Genomic DNA, 17002 nt, shown 5'->3' with positions numbered 1-17002 from the left:
GTGAGTGGAAAGAGAAAGGTTTGAAAACCACTGTTTTAATCATACATAATTGACTCATTATGGGCACCTGAAATAACTCCAAAGGAAATGGGCCAATGACAATTTTTCTCAAGCAAAATATTTCAGTAACAGTAAAATCAGAGCAGTGGTTTTCAACCTTCTCTTCCCACTCACATACCACCTTAAGCAATCCCTTACTAATTACAGAACATTTATGGCATAGGGATTGCTTAAGGTGGAATGTGAGGCTAGGGGGCAGTTTGAAAACCACTAAGTGAACCTACTGAAATGAGATGGGCACGAACAACTGACGCAATAAACCTTGAACATCTAACATCATTTTCTTTCAAAACATAAAAAAACCCCCACAGGTTCTTAAAATCAACAAGCGCTGAAGTACTCAGCAAGCTATATGCTTTGTGCTGTAATAGATTCTTACATTTTGAACCATTCTATTTTGGGTGTATCTAACGTGTTCAAAAATGTAACCGTGTCGTCTCGACTTGGGAACTTCGATGAAGGCGGACATGAAGAAAGGCTGCCACCTCCACCCTCGACGTAACCGAGAATACAACTCGATTCAGTTACCTTGATTTTGAGATTCCACCTGACAATTTAACCTGTCCTTTACAATTAAAAAAGGAATTAACATTCAAAACTACTCCAGGAATTTGGGCTGGGATTTAGGGAGGGGGGGATGGTGGAAAACGAAACAAGTTATATACCCGAACAAGATCCAACCGAGGTGCTTCAATTTTTCAGTGCACAGTCTGGGAAAACAACAACGATGTCCGAATTGAGCCGAACCTGGTTAAACTTCGGCCTTTGCGGCTATGTTAAAACATGTTGGCTTGTCCTCCTTTATACCGCGTTAACTTGTGCGGCAGGGGGTGAATTTGCATTCTGTTTTCCCCTTCGAAGAATGTTTGCTGTTATTCTGCCTGGTCACAGTGCCACGTACCTGCACGAAAGCAGCCAATAGCTCTGGCTCAATGAGAGCCAGGTATCTGTTTCCTGACTCACGTGGTGTGGGCAGGTAAATCAAGAAAAAAAACTGTTCAAGGCGATCCAACTTATTTGCATGGGTTCTCACGCAAGCAGCAAAGTAAAGTTATTTCGTCCCTTCGTTGAGAATTGCAGCTTTCTTTACGGTTTCTGTGGGGCTATTTGTCGGGGGGTTGATTTGCTTCTTGTGTCAGAGCTTGAATTGTGAGGATGGCGGCGTCTATTGACTATCTGGTGGTTTTATTTGGGGCATCTGCCGGGGAAAATGGGAAAAAGTTGGGCTCTGATGAAGCGGAGCTCGTACTTTTGTTGTGGCAAGTTGTGGATTTGGTAAACGAAAAGGTAGGAATTTTTTTTTGTTTGAAAAGTGAAGGTTAGTTATAGAGCGTCTATTGTACTGGCTTCGGGAAAGATTAAATAGGAGATTTAATGTATTTATTTTCTAGGCCGGGAGAGTACATAAAGTGTTCGTAAGGCCTCATAACTTGGAATTAACGGAACAATGCATTGAACGTACTGGCATGACACGAGAAAACCTGATAACAGGGAAACCTCTGGACCAAGTCCTTCAACAGGTGAATGAGCCGCCTTCAGACAAAGAATGTTCAACGAGTTTCTGTTATCAGGAGATCAATCCAATTTCACCAACACTTGTTCCGCAACAGGATTCCGCTTTTCCCCATCCCTTTCTCTTCTTCTCCCTTGCACCTAGAATCATTTCAACCTTGTTCTGTCTAACAACGCCCAATTTAAAAACAATAAGTTGACTGAACCCCAAATGTTTGGTGGGGTGAGGAAGAGAAGGAAGTGGACGAGTCAGTTAATAATGAATGAACCTTCAGGTGCTCGACTCATGTAAATCAGTTGTAAGGAATATTTAGCGTATCTCTATTACGCAGATTTCTTTTTAATCGTCCTGGGTGGTGGAAGGGGGAAGCGGCCCGTACTTAATTTAGAGCAGCAGCTACATTTTTGAAAGTTGGTTGAAACGAAGTTTTATATCCTGTCTTAATTTTAAAACGAGGTTTTGATGTACGCATGTGATTGAAGTCTCGTGATCGGTGTTTTGGAGGGTATTCGTCTTAATGTGTTCAAAGGCTTGGAAATGTGTTGAACTGTGTGCTTTTGCACTCGCCTGTCTACTCAAAACACAGCTGTTTTATACGGCTAGCCTGTGTAGCTGACACAATAAGCAGACTTGAGGCCTCAAGCAAGTCACTTATGTAAATTCCATTGAGCCCATGAAAATCTTGAGCTGTCCCTTCTGCTGCCTCTAATGGTAGGATTAACAGCAATTTATACTAATTGGTTCAATATCACGATTTTAAAAATGGATTGAATGTACCCAATGCACTTACTGTAATAATTTGAGCGGATTATTGAGCACAAGAAGGATTGCAATGTTCATAAGACATCATTAAAGAAGCATGGTGAAGTGAGTTATCAGAATAAAACGTCACGGCAATTTACCGCTAGTCCATGAAGGTACGATTTAGCTTTAAATTTTTGTGGAATAGGGAGACGTGTTTAATTTCCTCATTAAGCAGCTCAGGAGAGCGTTTTGCAAATAATCTTGAATTGTTCCCTCGCAGTTCAATCGATCTGTGAGCAGTGAGTTGAATATTGGATTGGGGACTTCGTTCTGTCTTTGTACCGATAGTCAGCTACACATACGACAAGTCTTCCACCCTGAAGCCTCTCGCAAGGTATGCGCGAACTTACACGTATCAATATATTTTTTAAAAGAAAAGCGCGTGGCTTTAATTATTTCCAAATGCTTCATTTTGACAATTTCAACTGATTCTGTCTGTAAAAAAATTTTAATTACTTTAGTGGTTGTACTTTGATTTAAAGCCAGTTTTGAGTGACAAAGTTTAAAGCTTTTTTTTTTTGCGCCTAAATGTATCGAATGAACCGTCACACATTTGCGACGAGGGAGCTCCTTTCGTTTACATTTACTCTTTTTAAATCTCTGACAGAATGTTACTTTACCAGAATGCTTCTATTCTTTTTTCGATCTACAAAAGGAATTTAAGAAATGTTGTCCAGATGCTCCTGACCTCCGCGAACTTGATCTCAATGTGATGTCCAATCGTATCCTTTTAATTTACTTTCCACCTCAGTCCATTGTGGGGGTCATTGATTGTTTTATTTAATTACCACGGGGAAAAAATATATGTCCGATGTTTCACAAGAATGCGTGATTTTAAACCCCCCGAGTCAGATAATGCTGGTCAATAGGGAACAATGTTATTATATGTGATTGTTGTGACTGGGGTTGCTGTAATACTATGTTGATGAATGTTTGTGTGACTGGGGGAGCTCCAACGCTGTGTTAGGACTGGGGGCAGCTCCAGCGCTGTGTTAGGACTGGGGGCAGCTCCAGCGCTGTGTTAGGACTGGGGGCAGCTCCAGCGCTGTGTTAGGACTGGGGGCAGCTCCAGCGCTGTGTTAGGACTGGGGGCAGCTCCAGCGCTGTGTTAGGACTGGGGGCAGCTCCAGCGCTGTGTTAGGACTGGGGGCAGCTCCAGCGCTGTGTTAGGACTGGGGGCAGCTCCAGCGCTGTGTTAGGACTGGGGGCAGCTCCAGCGCTGTGTTAGGACTGGGGGCAGCTCCAGCGCTGTGTTAGGACTGGGGGCAGCTCCAGCGCTGTGTTAGGACTGGGGGCAGCTCCAGCGCTGTGTTAGGACTGGGGGCAGCTCCAGCGCTGTGTTAGGACTGGGGGCAGCTCCAGCGCTGTGTTAGGACTGGGGGCAGCTCCAGCGCTGTGTTAGGACTGGGGGCAGCTCCAGCGCTGTGTTAGGACTGGGGGCAGCTCCAGCGCTGTGTTAGGACTGGGGGCAGCTCCAGCGCTGTGTTAGGACTGGGGGCAGCTCCAGCGCTGTGTTAGGACTGGGGGCAGCTCCAGCGCTGTGTTAGGACTGGGGGCAGCTCCAGCGCTGTGTTAGGACTGGGGGCAGCTCCAGCGCTGTGTTAGGACTGGGGGCAGCTCCAGCGCTGTGTTAGGACTGGGGGCAGCTCCAGCGCTGTGTTAGGACTGGGGGCAGCTCCAGCGCTGTGTTAGGACTGGGGGCAGCTCCAGCGCTGTGTTAGGACTGGGGGCAGCTCCAGCGCTGTGTTAGGACTGGGGGCAGCTCCAGCGCTGTGTTAGGACTGGGGGCAGCTCCAGCGCTGTGTTAGGACTGGGGGCAGCTCCAGCGCTGTGTTAGGACTGGGGGCAGCTCCAGCGCTGTGTTAGGACTGGGGGCAGCTCCAGCGCTGTGTTAGGACTGGGGGCAGCTCCAGCGCTGTGTTAGGACTGGGGGCAGCTCCAGCGCTGTGTTAGGACTGGGGGCAGCTCCAGCGCTGTGTTAGGACTGGGGGCAGCTCCAGCGCTGTGTTAGGACTGGGGGCAGCTCCAGCGCTGTGTTAGGACTGGGGGCAGCTCCAGCGCTGTGTTAGGACTGGGGGCAGCTCCAGCGCTGTGTTAGGACTGGGGGCAGCTCCAGCGCTGTGTTAGGACTGGGGGCAGCTCCAGCGCTGTGTTAGGACTGGGGGCAGCTCCAGCGCTGTGTTAGGACTGGGGGCAGCTCCAGCGCTGTGTTAGGACTGGGGGCAGCTCCAGCGCTGTGTTAGGACTGGGGGCAGCTCCAGCGCTGTGTTAGGACTGGGGGCAGCTCCAGCGCTGTGTTAGGACTGGGGGCAGCTCCAGCGCTGTGTTAGGACTGGGGGCAGCTCCAGCGCTGTGTTAGGACTGGGGGCAGCTCCAGCGCTGTGTTAGGACTGGGGGCAGCTCCAGCGCTGTGTTAGGACTGGGGGCAGCTCCAGCGCTGTGTTAGGACTGGGGGCAGCTCCAGCGCTGTGTTAGGACTGGGGGCAGCTCCAGCGCTGTGTTAGGACTGGGGGCAGCTCCAGCGCTGTGTTAGGACTGGGGGCAGCTCCAGCGCTGTGTTAGGACTGGGGGCAGCTCCAGCGCTGTATTGATTGCTGTAAAGTAAGCAGCATGGAGCCAATGTTTACTCATTTGTCTACAAATAAACGATGTACTGGTGCAAAAAGTGATTAACAATTACCGACAGATTTATCTGCCTTGTCGTCCAAATACAATAAAACCAAATTTGAGCAACTGCCTCTTCATTTTAACTTTACAATCCTATGGAAATGCTTTCAATGAGTGTTTTTCAAAAAGGCAATATTAAAGAGGAGAGTTTTTAAAAAATATTTGTCTCATGTAAACATTCAGAAGACAAAAATACTTTCTTGGTTGGCTCATGTTGAAACTCAAGTGATTTTTGTGTATCGAGTGGATCAAAGTGACCACCTAAGTACTCAGACGTTGATTTTCAAGCATGGAAACTAGGTAAAAGTTGATGCTAATTTAGAACTCTGAAAAAATGTTGGATGCTTGTGAGTAAACTATTTAGTTTTACAGACGGAAGTTATTCTGGAGTCACAGATGTAGTGACTATCCATGGTCAAACTGAGGGTGGGGTGGGGGGGTGGTGAGTTCATTAGTTACAGGCAAAGGACTTGTTTCTGAGAATATGTCAATGAACACTGGGTTAAGAACAAAAAATAAAGTGACCTTGGGTTATTGAGGTCAGACAGCAAATAAAAAGAATTAATGTGGCAGATTTTCAAGTGGTGTTGTCAAGGAAAGAATTTGGACTTTGGCAGCTGAAGATACAATAGTGGTGAAATAATTAAAATCTTAAGCTTTCAGAGACTAGAAAATACATGAGTTTTGTATAAAAGGGCGGATGATCCTTTTGGAAATTAAAATGACAGAGTTATATGAGGGTAGCAGATGCACAAAAGCAGGAGCGAAGTTGGGCACTATTATGAATATGAGAATGGTTATGTGATCTCGTGCTTTCAGTCAATTTTTCAAAAATTATTTCTATTTGACATTGTTGCATGAAAGAAAGTCTTTGTTTTGGGAACAGAATTTGGCATTGTTGAAAATGAAATGAGAAAGACTATGAATATAATTCCTTAAATTTTCTTTAAGCTTAGGGTCAGAGAGTCGTGGAGTCATACAGCAAAGAAATAGGCCCTTGGCCCAACTTACCCAGAGGTCAATCAAAATGTACTACCATAGTCCCACTTCTGTGTTTGGCATGTAACCTTCTAAAGTTATTCTAGCCATGTAATCTTCATTTTTTTTTTAAAAACTGATAGGAGGATAAGGCAGCTTAACATGTGGTGACATGGTGTAGTAGGGAGGGCTTTAAGTTTTTAGATCACAGGACTCTGTTCCAGAGAAGGTGGGATCTATACTGATGAGATGGATTGCATCTCACCTGGAATGGAATTACTATCCTTGCAGGTAAGTTTGTTAGTTTTGTCCTGATGGGTTTAAACTAGACTTTTAGGGGGAGGGGAACCAGAATTTTAGAGTATTAGTGTGAAGGAGGAGGATAAAGGTCATGCAGGACCATGATGGATAGAAATTAAAGGTTTGTACATGATAGTAATGTAATCAGGTGTATTTATTTCAATGCAAGGCATATTGTTAGAAAGGCTGATGAATCTAGGGCATAGATTGATATGTGGGATTATGATATTATTGCTATTAGTGAGACTTAGTTGCAGGAGGGACAGTACTGGCATCTTAATGTTCCAAGGTTCTGTTGCTTCAGATGTGATGGAGGGGGAAGAGTGGCATTGCTAATCAGGGAAAATATCTCTATTGCGTGAAGTTGATACAGCCAGGAGGACTTGTCTCGAAAGGCCAAATAGGTGGAATTGAGGAATGGAAAAGGTGTCACCACTCTGATACGATTGTATTATAGACCACCCAATAGTCAGAGAGAATTGGAGGAGCAAATCTGTAGAGAGATAACAGACCAATGTAAGAAGCAGAATATTGTGATAGTAGGAGATTTTAACTTCCCAAATATTGACACCAACCTCCATACTGTAAAAAAGGATGAATGACTTGGAGTTTGTGAAATGTGTTAAGGAAGGTTTTCCAAAGCAATCTATAGAGGTACCAATGAGAGAGGATGCAGTACTTGATCTATTAGGAAACAAGACAGGTCAGATGACAGATGTATGTGTGGAGGTGAACATTTTGGGTCCAGTGAGCAGAATGTAATTAGCTTCAAGTTAAATGTAGAAAAGGATAGGTCTAGTCCTCGTGTTGGGATTCTAAATTGGAGGAAGGCAAATTTTGTGGAAATGAGAAAGGATGTTGGAAGAGTGGACCAGGATGTGTTGTTTTCTGGCAAGGATGTGGTAAGAAAGTAGATGGCCTACAAGGGCGAAATCTTGAGTGTGCAGAGTTTGCATGTTTCTGTTCGGGTTAAAGGCAAAGGGAACCCTGGTTTTCATGGGATATTGGTGATCTGGTTAAGAAGAAGAGGGAGGTGTACAGCAAGTATAGGCAACAAGGAGCTGATGAGGTTCTTGAAGAGTACAGAAAATGCAAGAAAATACTCAAGAAGGAAATCAGGAAGGCAAAAAGAAGACGTGAGGTTTATTTGGCAGATAATGTGAAGGTAAAACCGAAGGGTTTTCACAGGTATATTAAGAATGATCAACTATATGTGAAGGCTCACATAATGGGGGAGATCTTAAAAGGTTTTTTTGCATCTATATTTACTCAGGAAACTGGCATAGTGTATAAGGAAGGAAGAGAAACAAACAAAAAGGTCATGGAACATATGGACATTAAGGAGGAGGAGGTGCTTGCTGTCTTACAGCGAATAAAGATAGATAAATCACTCAGGCTGGATATGATATTCCCTCGGACCTTGAGCAAGACTAGTGTTGAAATTAGTGGTCTTGGCTGTTGTATTCAAAATGTCCTAGCCAGAAGATTGGAGGAGAGCTCATGTTGTCCTGTTTTTTTAAAAAAAGTTCCAAAAATAAACCAAGTAATTATAGACCAGTGAGCCTGATGTCAGTAGTTGGTAAATTATTGAGTTTTGAGAGACATGATATGCACGTATTTGGACAGCCATGTTCTGATTAAGGACAGTCAGCATGGCTTTGTGTGTAGGTCACGTTTAACAAATCTTGTAGAATTTTTCAACGATGTTACCAAGAAAGTAGATGAAGGAAAGGCTGTGGATGTTGTCTACATGGACTTTAGTAAAGCCTTTGACAAGGTCCCACATGGGAGATTAGTTCAGGCACTAGGTATCCATGGTGAGATTGTGAACTAAATGTGTAATTGGCTCTGTGCGAGAAAACAGAGTGGTAGTGGATGTTTGCTTCTCAGACTGGAGGCCTGTGACTAGTGATGCGCCTCAGGGATCCATGTTGGGAACATTGTTGTTTCTGTCAATGATCTGGATGACGATATGGTAAATTGGATCAGCAAGTTTGCTGATGACGCAAAGATACGAGGTGCTGTGGACAGCGAGGAAGATTCTTAAAGCTTGCAGAGGAATCTGAACCAATTGGGAGAATGGGCCAAAAAAAATGGTAGATGACGTTTAATACAGACAACTGTGAGGTGATGCATTTTGGAAGGGCAAACCAAGGTAGGACATGCACAGTAAATGGTGGGGCACTGAAGAGTCTGGAAGAACAGAGGTCTGGGAATACACATACCTTGTTCCAGAAGGTGGCATCACAGGTGGACAGGGTTGTAAAGAAAGCTTTTGGCATCTTTGCCTTTATAAATCCAAATATTGAGTACAGGAGCTGGGATGTTATGCTGAAGTTGTTTAAGACATTGGTGAGGTCACATTTGGAATATTGTGTGCAGTTCTGGGCACCTAACTACAGGAAGGATATCAATAAAATTGAAAGAGCGCAGAGAGGATTTACTGGGATGAAGTCGGGACTTTAGGAGTTGAGTTACAGGAAGAGATTAAACAGGTTATGAATTTATTCCTTGGAACAAAGAAGAATGAGGAGAGATTTGATAGAGGTTTACAAGATTGAGAGGTATAGACAGGGTCAATGTGAGTCAGCTTTTCCACTTAGATTGGGTGGATAAATACATGAGGTCATAGTTTTAAGCTGAAAGGAGAAAGGTTTAGGGGGAAACACTAGGGGAAAGTTCTTCACTGAGTAGTGGGAGTGAGGAATGAGCTGCCATCTGATGTGAATGCGGACTTGATCTTGTGCTTTAAGAATAAATTGTCTAAATGCGTGGATGGGAGAGGTTTGGAGGGTTATGGGATGGGAGCAGGTCAGTGGGACTAGTGAGATGATCAGCATAGACTAGAGAGGCTGAATGGTCTGTTTTCTGTTCTGTCGTGTTCTATGGTTCCACATGCTGCAGGTTCCTTCAAAATTCTGTTCCATGTATTCACCACCCTCTGTGTAATTTAAAAAAGTTACACATCAGGTTTCTTGTCATCTGGTTACTGATTTCCTCTATGTAGAGCGCGTCAAAAGAACCAAAGACGTTGATCCAAACCAAGGTTTTTATTAACTAAAAGACTGGAGCATATCACAAGTAGGTCGACTAGTCCAGAATGACCTGGTCTGTCTAGGAGCAATCCTTTAAGACATACTAGTAGGTGTGGCTACACTCTCAGCCAATCACAGTCATCCTGCACTACCATCTGTACATTTGTACATGTACACATTGGTGATGTACACTCTACTCTGGGTAAAAGATCTGATCACCTGATTGCTCCTTTTATGATTTTTTAATATATTTCTATGAGATTGCCCCTCATCCTCCTGTGCTCCAAGGAATAAAGCCAGAGCATTTTCAACTTCTCCCTATTGCTCAGGTCCCTGAATCCTGGCAACATCTTTGTAAATCTTTGGTCTTTCTCCAACTTGACAACATCTTTGCTGCAGCAAGATGACCAGAACTGATCACATTGCTCCAAATGGGGCCAACTGCAACTCAATCTCCCAACCTCTGTACTCAATGCACTGACTGAAAGCCTTTTGCCTCTGCTTCTTCTCCCCACCCCCATCTCGCTGTGACATCACTTTCAATGTGCAATGTACATGCATTCCTGGATCCCTCTGTTCTGCAACACTGCCCACATTCGACACACGTGAGAGCTCCTAAAACGCAACACCTGACCTTTTTCTGCATTAAAATTTATTGACCATTCCTCTGCCTACCCAACTGCAGTAATTTTTTGCAATCACATTCACCATCTGTAATACCAAATATTTTGGTGTCATCCACAAACTAGTTAATCATGCCATGCATGTTTTCATTGTTATGGATGACAAACTTCAATGGACCCAGCACTGAACCTGGTGGCACACTGCTGGTCACTGGCTTCTAGTTCAGAAAACAATTTTTCACTATCACCTTCAGTTTTCTTCCATGAAGCCAATTACCTATCTGGAACCTCACCTGTTCTTGATGACAACTCAAAAATCTCAGGCCGGATACCTGCAATTTCCTGTCCAACTTCCTACAGTGTCCTTGTATACAGTATATGTGATCAGGTCTAAGAGATTTGCCTACTTTCATCTGCATCAGGTCCTTCAGCATCTCCTCCACTGTTGGCCACATTGATTCTTGAGGAGTCCCATTTTTTGGTGCTGTATTGGCAGAGTCGCAGACCCAGGAGAGTGGGAAGTGGAGATGCAGCTGCTCCTCAGACTTCAACTGCTATGTCCTAATGCCAATGGTACAGGCTTTAAACGGCCTGTTAAAGGAGCTGACTTTTTTTAAAATCCTGCTATCTTGGGGTCTGTGCCCAAGGTAGTGGGGCCTGTACTGGGCAACGTACCACTCAGCGAAGAACAACCCCCATTGAGAAGGAGAAGCATAGGAGACAAGCCAATAGACAAAGACTATGGCAACAGACCAGTGAGAGGCTCAGCATCTGAAAGATCCACACAGGCTGTAGGATGTTGGTGAATTGCGGTCAAAGGACTTGCATAGGGTGTGGGCTGCTGGTGATGTGGTTGAACGATCCACACGTACTGCAGGCTCATTGGGACCAGAACTGGATTTGAGGGGAAGACTGGCTTCCGAGGGCCTCGGGTGCTGAAGGTTTCCTGATCATATTGGAGGTTTGGATCTGAAGCTCGGGTTGCTAATTGACTTGAACATGAGTCTGTGCAGTTGCAGAGGCTGCGGGAGTGAATCCACAGACACTCCGTGTCTTTGAAGGGATTCTCTTTTGCTTCTCTTTCCATTTTGTTCAGGCAGCGTGCAATGCTCACGGCGACACTTTGTTTGCCTTGAAGCAGTCAAAAGTTGGTTTAGTGTATGTAATACTTTCCATGCATTATTCCATGACAATAAAAGGAACCTTTGAACCTTTTCTCACCATGTACTTGTACAATTTCTTGGGATTAACTTTGGTGTTAACCTGACGGTTATTTCCTGTCCTTTTTTTTTCCCCATTTTCAGCTTGTTCTGTTCCCGAAATTCCTCCTTTGTATACATTTGATTCCAGGTGCTTCTTCCTGTTAATGCCTCCTCCTTACTCTTGACCAGAGCCTGAATTTCCCTCATCATCCAAGCTTCCTCCATTTGGGTGTCTGACCCTTCATTTGAATGGGAATGTGCATGTCCTGGACTCTTGTCAAAGCACTTTAAAAACACTCCATTTTTGTAATAAATATGCAGAACTGCATGAGGTGTCAAAACGTCTCACAGCATCCGGAATAGGTAAAGATATTTAACCACCATTTTGGGTCTAAGCCCTTAAAGGTATGAGCAGAAAGCAGGCAGGAACCTGAATAAAAAGACTGGGGGAGAATGGAGGAAAGGACAAGTTGGAAGTGGGTGGGGAAGAAGAATAGGCCAACAAGCAAAAGGTGATAATTGGACAAGGATAGGTGAGGGGATGGTCCTATGAATGCAGAGCTGGTGGAAAGGAGATGGGGAAAGAGAGTAACCTTCCCGCGAGGAAAGGAGAAATGAGCAAGGCGAGAGGTGGAGTAAACTGGGTAAGTGGTTGTTAATGCTATCTGGTTGGAAGGTGCCCAGATGAAATATGAGGTGTTGTTCCTCCACTTTGCGAGTAGTCTCAGACTGGCAGTGCATGAGAGCATGCTCAGACATGACTGCATAGGAGATCCCCACTATTACAGTGGACGGAGTGGGGAAAACTGAACAAAGCAATCTCCCAGTTCACATTTAGTCTCATCAATTTAAAAAGACCACAACAGGAGCACTTGATGCAGTGAATGACTTTTGCAGATTCGCAAGTGAAGTGTGACCCTAAAAGGTGTGAAGGGAAAAGATGTGGGCGCAAGTGTACCACTGGATGCAGTAAATGCTACACTGTTGGACTCGGGTCTAAAATGTTGGTTATGTCTTTTTTGTCCTATGGACACTGCAAGATCAGCTCAGTTCCTCCATCTAAACATTTCACACAATATCTTTGCAAATATTAAAATTCATGACTATAACAACATTACTGAATTTGCAGCTGGCAGCAACCTCTTGGCATATTTGCTCCTCCAATTCCCATTTGGAAGCCTGAAGTTCACTGCTAACAAGGTGATCATGCCCTTTTTGTTCCTCAGCTCCACCTGTCTGTAATGTCCCCTCTGACCATTGCAATGACAACCTTCCTTAACCAGTAACACTTACTTTCCTGTAACCATCTCTATCCTGGAATGTTGAGTTGCCAGTCTTGTCCCTTTCTTAACCAATTTCTATAATGTTAGCATGCATGGAAATGCATCCTTTTGCTCAAGTCATCCCTGCTGACCTCATGGTCTACCTGAGTTCATCACATTTGCCTGTCAATGGCCTGAATCCCTCTTAAACCTTTCCAATCCACATGCCTGTTTAAATGAATCTTAACTGAAAGGCAGTTAGGGATAGACAGTAAGTGCTGATCTTGATAATAATGTCCAATTCCTGGATGCAAATGTCTTTTTAAAAAATAATTGGTATTTGTTTGTTTCAATTATTAGTTGTAAGTTATTGTGTACAAAAGTTGGGGCATCATATTACGATTGCATAGAATGTTGGTTAGATCACATTTGATGTACTGTGAACAGTTCCAGTTGCCATACCAGAAGATTTAAAGTGAGACATAAAGCACAATAACGGGTCCTTTTGGCCCACAAGCTCATGCTGCCTAATTACACCCAATTGATTTACAATGCCTGGTATGTTTTGAAGAGTGGGAGAAAACGAGAGCCCCCAGGGAAAACCTATGCAGACACAGAACATTATTTGTGTCAGTGAGCTGGAGCATGTGCAGAAAAGATTCATAAGGATGTTGCCAAGAAGAAGGGCTCATTCTAAAGAGAGTTCAAATTTATTGTCACATGCAGTGATGGAAATTATTTTGTGAGCTGACACCTTACTTGTACTAAGGTGTAGAATACCTTCAAGATCAGTTGGTATGGAGCAAAATCAAAATAATACTATTTGGGGGTTCATTCAGGAACTTGATGTCAGCAGGAAAGAAATTGTCTTTGAATCTGCTGGGATGGGGGTGAAGAGGGTGAGATGAGTTTTTCAGAATGTCAGCAGCTTTTCCAAGGAGGTATAGATGTGTGATGGCCTCAGCCATGTTGACAGCCCTTGATAGTTTTCTGAGGTCTTGGGCAGACCAGTTTCTGTGCCATTTCAGTGATGCACCATGACAGTTATGAAGGTGTTAAAGTTGTTCAGGGATACTGGTGACATGCAGAATTTTCTCAGGAAGTTGAGGCACTGGATGCACTTTTATTTAGCTATTGCATTGATGTGGTTGGATCAAGATAAGTCATTGGAGGCGTTTACCTTTCAATGCTGTCTTTTATATCCACCTTAGCACTATTGGTGCAAACCAGACATTGGGCTTGCTGACATTGAAGGAGAGGTTGTTGTCTGGGTATGAAACCACAAGTCCCTCTCTCTCTCTTCTATAGTCCATAGTTGTTCAAGATCATACTCCATAGTTGTGATACTATCTATTGTTATGAGCTCAGAGGACCCCAAAACCCAGCAGCAATAGATATTCACCAAGATAAACGGTTACTTAAACAAAAGTTGCTTTTAATTATCTTTAAACATGAAAGTAGAATCAAACTTTAACTTATCTGTATTGACTTACTTAACCTAACTTAACTCCCTTCTAATTCTAAGTGCACGTGTATGTAATGTGTGTGTGTAAGTTCAGAAAAGTTCTTTGGTTCACAGTCCAATCTCACTTCTCATTCCTCCAGGTTCACTGGTTGCAGGCAATTCTTCTACTGTGCACAGAATGTAACATTTATAAAGTTCACCAGGCTTTGGAGCTTGAAAGGTAAATGGTTACTGCTCAGGAAGATTCTTGTCGGTTTTCAGAGAGAGATTTATTGTATGCTGACCCCCACAGGTGATTCCTTTTTTAATCAGCCACTTCAGTGTTCTGCTGAAGAATCTTGCCCCCTCAAGGTTCCTTTTTGTTTCTCTCTTGCACGAATCACAAGGGTTTTGACTAGGCTGAACTAAGCACTCACAACCTGTCTTCCAAATGGGGTTTTCCACAAGCTTGCCAGCTTGTCCTGTTCCAGTTCCAGCTGCTGTGCAGGCTGTAGAACTGATCTCTCTCTCTCCTCTCCTCTCTCTCTTTCTCTCTCTCTCTCTCTCTCTCTGAGAAAGCCTGTTTTACTCTCTCTGCTTGTAAAACCACATGACCCTCCAAGAACAGCAAGTTCCACTCTGGACAGAATATGGCTCCAACAAGCTCTTTTATCTGTTGCTTTTTTGTAAACAACAATCCATTAGTGAAGTTCCTTGGGCACTCTCCAAAGCTTTTGCAAAGGCTGTTGGTACCGACATGTCTAGCATTAGCAGAGCTCCTGTATTTTATATAAGATCTGTTTTAAAGTGTTTGTATGTAACCTACTCTAACAAACCTTTTCCAATTTATCTCCCAAATACATATCAATGTACTCTGTCACTATGAAATGGATGCATGAGAGTTGTGTGGTACTGCACAGTTGTGCGTGTACAGGGAATATAGTGGGAGATAGAATGCACAGCCCTGGTGTTTAGGATGATGGTGAAGCAAGTGGTGCCACCAATCCTGACTGATTGTAGCCTGCACGATAGAAAGTCATGGATCCATTCGCAAGGTAGTATAGCTTGCAGATTAGTTTATTTGGTACTATTGTGTTGAAAACTGAGCTGTAATTAATCAATAGTCGTCTGACATGGGTATCCTTGTGGTCCAGGTGTTCCAGGACTCAGTGTCAGGCCAGGGAGATGGTATCTGCTGTGGATCTCTTTTGGTTGCATGTGAACTGGTGTGGGTTAAGGATGGCTGGTAGGCTGGAGTTGTTGTGAACTGTGACCCACATCTTGCACCACTTCATGAAGGTGAATGTCCGAGCCACTGGCTGATAATCATCTGGGCTCATCACTGCATTTTTCTTCAGCACAGAGGTTGGTACGACAGTTTCTGGTTAGGGGTGTGCAGATTGTTCTCTTTGGCATACAGTCTTCTACACACTGGATAATTGTTTTTTTTTAAATTTTTTATTTTTCACACCATAAACCACATTAACCATGATACATACTTTTTCCTTTTCAAATATATATAAAGTGCCATTTTCTCCCCCCTCCCTCCTCCCATCCCACCCTCCCTACCTCCCCCCTCCAGTCCATTTAAAGTACAAAATCTAGGATACATTAAACCAGTCAAACAATGTTGTCATTCAATAAAAATAAACAAGAAATTCCACTGAGTCAATTCTTTTCATTTCCTTCTCCTTTCGTTAATTTAGGTAGTGACACTGGATAATTGTTGATAAATTTATTGTCAAATACATTGTATACATGTGCACTGATTTTTTTTTTGCTGCAGCCAAACAAGTACTTCATGGGAGAAAAGCTAATATATTAAATTACAAATGGATAATAAATACAAGAGATTGCTGGTTTTAAATATTCATAGTTTCCATAGTGTAAGAGAAAAAATGTTAATGGTAGTGGTGTAGTCGTTAAGGTTGGTTGCTGAGACCTTGAGTACAGACTGACTCAATGCAGTCATGTCGGATGTCATTTAATTACTCAGTCCAGTGATGCACGACTTTTCCTGTTTGGTCCTTATTCTTCAGCTTCTGCCTTAAGGCTGTATGAGCAGTCATGTGATGGAGTGGTCGGCATCACTGATGGATGTGTAACTGTGGCCAAGGTCGTTGGTTGTTCTGGTGGAAGAGACTATGTATCGATGGGATTTTAGTAGCATGTTCTTGAGTTTGAGAGAGATTGGATAGGTTGAGTGTTTTCTCTGGGTCAAAGGAGGCTGAGGCATGACTTTGTAAAGGTTATAAAATCACGAGGGGAGCAGGTAATGTCGATATTCAGTCTTTTTCCCATGCTAATTGTCTAAAACTTAGACACAGAGTACTAGGTATATGGAACAAACAACCAGAGATGAAGATGGATAGAATGGTCAAGCTGTTCAAAAGGAAATTGGGCAGGTACATGGATAGGAAAGATTTATAAAGATGTGGGTTAAATGCAGCCACGTGGGATGAGCTTATGTAAGTATCTTGTTGGACATGGATGAGTTGGACTGAAGGGCCTGTTTCTGTGCTATTTAACTAAGAACCTTTGCAAGTAGGGAAAGTTATTGTTAGCTGATCTGTTATCCAGGGAAATGTTGTAAAGTGATGCACACAATGAGAGTTCCACAGAGACAGATGTGAATCTCCAGGTGAATCTGATCATTGAATCTCTTCCTGTATCTGACATGAAATCCAAGCAGGTCGCAGCTGAAACAAAAAAAGGACACAGTTCTTCAGAAGGTCATCACTAATCTGAATAAGCAAGGCCTTGAGGTGAATGTCAGCCATACTGCAATATCAGAGCTGAGCTGAGTGTTGTCAATGGGCTTCTACTCAGACAGAGCAGAATTATCATTGCTCAATCACTGTGACAAAAGATGTTGAGAAGGGTGCATGAGGAGCACCTTGGAATGGAGAAATGCAAGAGGAGGGGGATAAATGCTGGCTTTGACAGGATGATTTCAAGCTGTGAGACCTGTTTGAAACATCATACTAAACAGGCGAAGGAATCCATAATTATAACTGACATCCAAGCAGAATCCTGGCAGAAAGTTGGGACTGATCTGTTCCACATGGATGGAAAAATTACTTGCTGATTATTGATTATCTGGAGATTGTGCTG

General features: G+C 43.5%; 1 protein-coding gene across 11 annotated transcripts in view; it reads left to right on the top strand.

The window, feature by feature from the left end:
- The first annotated feature begins 503 nt into the window (after positions 1 to 503).
- esrp1 (epithelial splicing regulatory protein 1) overlaps positions 504 to 17002 on the top strand; it is a 118203-nt gene continuing 101704 nt past the window's right edge. For 7 of the 11 annotated variants that reach the window (XM_069921866.1, XM_069921871.1, XM_069921865.1 and 4 more), the window contains exons 1-4: positions 566 to 1347; positions 1452 to 1580; positions 2598 to 2711; positions 2985 to 3099. In XM_069921866.1, the coding sequence (XP_069777967.1) occupies positions 1216 to 1347; positions 1452 to 1580; positions 2598 to 2711; positions 2985 to 3099 (490 nt within the window). In that variant the 5' untranslated portion in view covers positions 566 to 1215. The other 4 variants (XM_069921873.1, XM_069921869.1, XM_069921867.1 and 1 more) reach the window with 4 other exon arrangements.

The sequence above is a fragment of the Narcine bancroftii genome, chromosome 2 (assembly GCF_036971445.1).
Source record: "Narcine bancroftii isolate sNarBan1 chromosome 2, sNarBan1.hap1, whole genome shotgun sequence".
Classification (NCBI taxonomy): domain Eukaryota; kingdom Metazoa; phylum Chordata; class Chondrichthyes; order Torpediniformes; family Narcinidae; genus Narcine; species Narcine bancroftii.
Note: the sequence above shows the minus strand (reverse complement) of the source record. Positions and strands in the feature narration are given on the sequence as shown.